General features: G+C 34.0%; 1 protein-coding gene across 1 annotated transcript in view; it reads left to right on the forward strand.

Moving 5' to 3' along the window:
- The window catches only part of LOC117175622 (protein stoned-B), a 320,808-nt gene that overhangs the window by 34,596 nt on the left and 281,650 nt on the right, over nt 1–4,562 (forward strand). Inside the window, exon 2 of the mRNA XM_033365331.1 lies at nt 1,058–1,232. Coding sequence (XP_033221222.1) covers nt 1,058–1,232 — 175 coding nt within the window. The remainder of the gene's footprint in view (nt 1–1,057; nt 1,233–4,562) is intronic.

Consider the following 4,562-nt stretch of genomic DNA (forward strand, 5'->3'; position numbering starts at 1 on the left):
CATGCAGGATAGAGGCTGGGCGGTGGCGAATGGTGCAATAGCAGGGTACAAAAAGGAGAATACACTTATGTGAGTAAGAAGAGGGTATCGGTGATAGACTGTGTGATCATGAGTATGCAAGGGCGGGAGTACGGAGGGATCTTCGCAGTGGAAGGGAGTGAAAGTCGGTGGAAGAGATATAAGAGGATCTGAATGAAATAGTTCAAGGGTGTATGCAACGGAAAGTACTAATAAAAAATAAAAAAAGAATGGTAAATCTGTGGTGGGATAGGAAATGCAAAATGTTGAAAAGAAAGGTGAAAAGTAGGTACAGGAGGTAGAAAGATGGAACTGTGAGAAGGAAGGAGTACGTAAAAATGAGAAAGGAGTTTTGGCTGATGTGCAAGAATAAATAGCAGAAACAAGAAAAAGATCTATATGAAGAGTTGAGAAGTGTTAAGACATAAGGGGCCGTGTAGAAGATAATTAATATGTTAAGGAAAGTTAGGGTAGGGGATATGTAAGAAGATAGGGAACGAAGTATGGAGGGTATTTTTTAAAGATTCATTTTAGGGATCACATACACGGAAGAGAGATAAAAAAATTAGAAGAACGAGAGAGGTAGATGGAGAGTAGCTGAATAACGAGGTGATAAAGAAGCAGATGAGGAAGTTGAAAGCGTCTAAGGCAGCAGGTCTGGGCGGCGTAGAGAACGAACCGTGGATGTTTGAAAGCAAATATAAGGGAGAGACTGAAGGAGGCAGTCAAAAAGTATGGATGGGGGAGGGATTCGCAAGAGTGTAAAGGGACGCGTCGATCGTACCACTGTATTAAAAAGAGGATAGGTAAAAGCAGTTAAATTGAAGAGGAATTACGTTAATGAATACAGCATACAAAATATACGCGATCGTGTTGGCAGGTAGGCTGCGGGAGGATGTTGAAGGGAAAGGAATACTGCCAGAGATGCAGACGGGCTTTAGGGAGGGAAGGCGTACTATCGATAATATTTAAGTTTTGCAGCACGTGGTAAATAGTGAAATAGCTAAAAAGGGTACAAAAGTGTGCGCGTTTTTTGTAGATCTAAAGGTTGCGTTCACTTCGGTGGATAGTGGGAGGTTATGGGAGGCGATGGAAAAGATGGGAGTGGAGATAGGCCTGGTTGAGAGGGTAATGAAGGTCTATGAGGAGGCGAAATATAGAGTAATAGGAGAGGAGGGAATCTTGGAGGGTTTCTGGATGAATAGGAGGTTAAGGCAAGCGTGTCCGCTTAGTCTTATGCTTTTTTCAATTTTATTCGCGGATATGTTAAGTAAGCTTGCGGCCCGAGTGGTAGGAGAAGTAAGGGTAGGAGGAATCAGGATATGGTCACTCAGATACGCAGATGACATAGTGCTGCTAGCAAAGAGCGAAGAGGCGTTAAAGAAGATGATGAAGAATTGAGAAGATACATGGTCAAAAATAGGTTAAAGTTAAATTCAGACAACGTGAAGTTATGATGTTCCGAAAAGAGGTAGGAGGGATAAGGGATGGGAGTGGAAATGGAAGGGAAAAGCGCTGCAGGAGGTAAAAGATCAAGGAAGTCAGAAACTTATTGCGAGAATGAGAAGCTGATGCATGGAGGATTATAATAGGTTCTGCCTTTCTAAAAAGAAAAGGATGTGGGAATTGCGCGGGAAGAGGGATGCAAAAATTGAATTACTGTTAGGAGGAGTGTGAAAAGGTGAAGAGGAGTGGAATAAGCATGGAGGTATGGTTGCATGAAAGGGGAGAGAAAAGGGCAGTAACATGAGTGCAGGGGGTATTGAGTAAGTTGGAGTAAAAGAGAAGGAGGAAGAGAAATGGAGAAGAATAGATTGTGACTGAGCGAGGAATCCGGTGTAAGAAAATGGTAAATACTGTAAATAGTACATAAGTATTAGGTATGAGTCTTGGAGGCAGATGCTGACAATACGAGGCCAGGAGAGAAAGTAGTGATCTGCATGCAAGGCGAGGTGAGGCGAGGGAAGGAAGACTAAGCTATTAAAGCGAGTGGCTCAGAGATAATGTGTGGATGGATGTTAGTTTTAAAGAAGTACTTATAAGAAAATTCTGTAAGAAATGAAAGATTAAGTAAGTCAATTTTTCAAGGCCAGCAGGCCGAAAAATAAACTTTTATCTATCTAATATATATACTTCACATCCTTCAAAATTTTAGAATTTTATAAAAAATAAAGGTTTTTATGATTCACTTTCAAAAATATCGATTTTTTAAACAAAATTTTGTTAAGAAGTTTCGTAAATTGCTTCGTTTTCTTTTGCGGGAGACGATTGATCATCCTGAAGGCTCCGCAGAAGAAAAACTAATTTTAAGTTTGTATTTCTGTATTTTGATTCGTGAAATCAGATTCCAAAGGGCCAAATTGTAGTATTAATGGACCTCTTTCAATGTTGTTAAAGGAGTGCACTTAGTGTAAATGATTGTCAAGATACAAGGGCCTGAATTTTCGACGATTTACTCCAAATGCTAAGTTTCAATTGTACATACTCCTGATAGAGTTATCAATTTTTATATTTTTATGAGGCTTTTAAAAATATATTTTAACAAAGTTCAGATAAAAAAAAATTGTTTAACACTACAAAAATTATCTCACCATGATTTTTCATTACAAAAACATTTGTGAACTTTACTCAAAATGTTTCGTGTTTTCTTTTTTTATAAAGTAAGCTAGAAAAAAGCTTGTTCTTCTGTTAAAGAACGCTTCACTAAGGAAATGGTATTGCAAGTTTTGATTGAGTTGTAGAAGATCATAACAAGGCAGGTTTCCTGCGCCAACAAGTCACAGCGCTACCAGGACTGCTAGAGTCTCTCAGTGGTTCAAATTACACAGGCCCACAAAAAAAGTTGTCTGCATGAGACAAGTGATTAGGATAGCCTTATGGATTTTGAGCCGCAGAATCCGAATCTGACCTCAGAATTTCTCCTTCATGTCTCAGTTTTCCTCTACATGCAAGAACTATGGAAAAACCTAGGGATTTTCTAGTCACACAGGGCATACAAAAATTTGTCTGCACGAAACAAATGACCAGGCTACTCTTATGCACTTTGAGTCGCTGAATCCAAATCTGGTCTTAGAATTTCCTAGAAGTGAAATTAAAGGTTTTTGTTCTTTTTTTCCGTGTAAATCTATATAATCTAAGAAATATCTTTAATTTCTCTAGAAATAATAAAATAATTACCGACTGTGGTGGATGGTTTCAGTGATCCCAGATCTGAAACGAGATGCGGTCCAATACTATGACAGGACTGTCAATACTATGAAACTGACAATCAATCAATACCATTTTTGGTTAAGAAATCATGTGTTTTGTTAAAAGGTCGTCTTTCTTTGTAAAAATTAAATTGTTTTATGGAAAATTTATACTTTTTGATTAAAAATTACATTTTTCGGTTGAATTATGAACTATAAATATGTTTTGGTTGTAAAGTCGTTCTGTTGTAAATGCAAATATATTGTTAAAAATTAAAATTATAAGTTTTGGGTGGAAATACTCTTTTGGTTTTTAAAATTAAATAATTTCGTTGAAAGTTCATGTATTTTGTTGGAAATTGACCTTATTTAGTATAAATTTAATCCTTTTGGTTGAAAATTTTATCATTTTTTGTCAAAAATGCAATTGTTTGGTTAAAATATCAACTGTACATCTTTTTGGGTTTGAAAGTCGATTATTTCACTAAGAGTTGAACTACTTTTTCAAAAAAAAATACGTTTTAAACAAGGTTTTTTAATTATGATTGAAAATTTAACTATTTGGTTGAAAGTTTAACTCTTTCATTGAAAACTCATATTTTTCGCTTAAAAATTTTAATTTTTTGTAGATAATTCGTCTTTTTTACTTTGAGATTAAATAATTTCTTTAAAAATTCATGTATTTTGTTTAAGATTTGTCTTTTTTTGTAGATTATCAATTTTCTTGGTAGAAAATTCATCTGATTGGTCGAAAATTTAACAACTTTGTTTAAAATTAATTTTTTCTTTAAAAAATTATTTCTCTTTATCTGAAAATGTAACTATTATATGATTGATTAAAAATTAATCGTTTATATTGGTTAAGTTGGAACATCATGTTTTTTGTATAGAACATGAATCTTCTTGGTCCAAAATTCACCTTTTCTCTTGAAAATTTAACAATTTTGTTGAAAATTCGTCTTTTTGTCTTGTTCAATTCAATTTTTTAGCACAGTTTTTATCTGGAAATTGTACTATTCCATTTTTGTTTGAAACTTTATTCTGTACATTTTATTAGTTAAAACACCAATTATTTGATAGAAAATTAGTTTATTTTGTTGAAAAGTAAACTTTTGGGTTGAAAATTGATTTATTGTGTTGATTAGATTTTTTTCCTAAAATTAAAAAAACTGCAAAATAAAAAAATTTCCTTAAAATCGTCCTGATTCCTTTTTTTAGTTTTTAAAATCTTTTCAAATACTTACTTAAAATTATTTTTTCAAACTAAAAAATCATTTTCAATTTTCTTAGCAATCACAACAATTTTTGTTATTCTTTTTGAATATTTTACAATTCTCAAAAGCTTTTTTTTAAATC

The sequence above is a fragment of the Belonocnema kinseyi genome, chromosome 6, assembly GCF_010883055.1.
Source record: "Belonocnema kinseyi isolate 2016_QV_RU_SX_M_011 chromosome 6, B_treatae_v1, whole genome shotgun sequence".
Taxonomy (NCBI): domain Eukaryota; kingdom Metazoa; phylum Arthropoda; class Insecta; order Hymenoptera; family Cynipidae; genus Belonocnema; species Belonocnema kinseyi.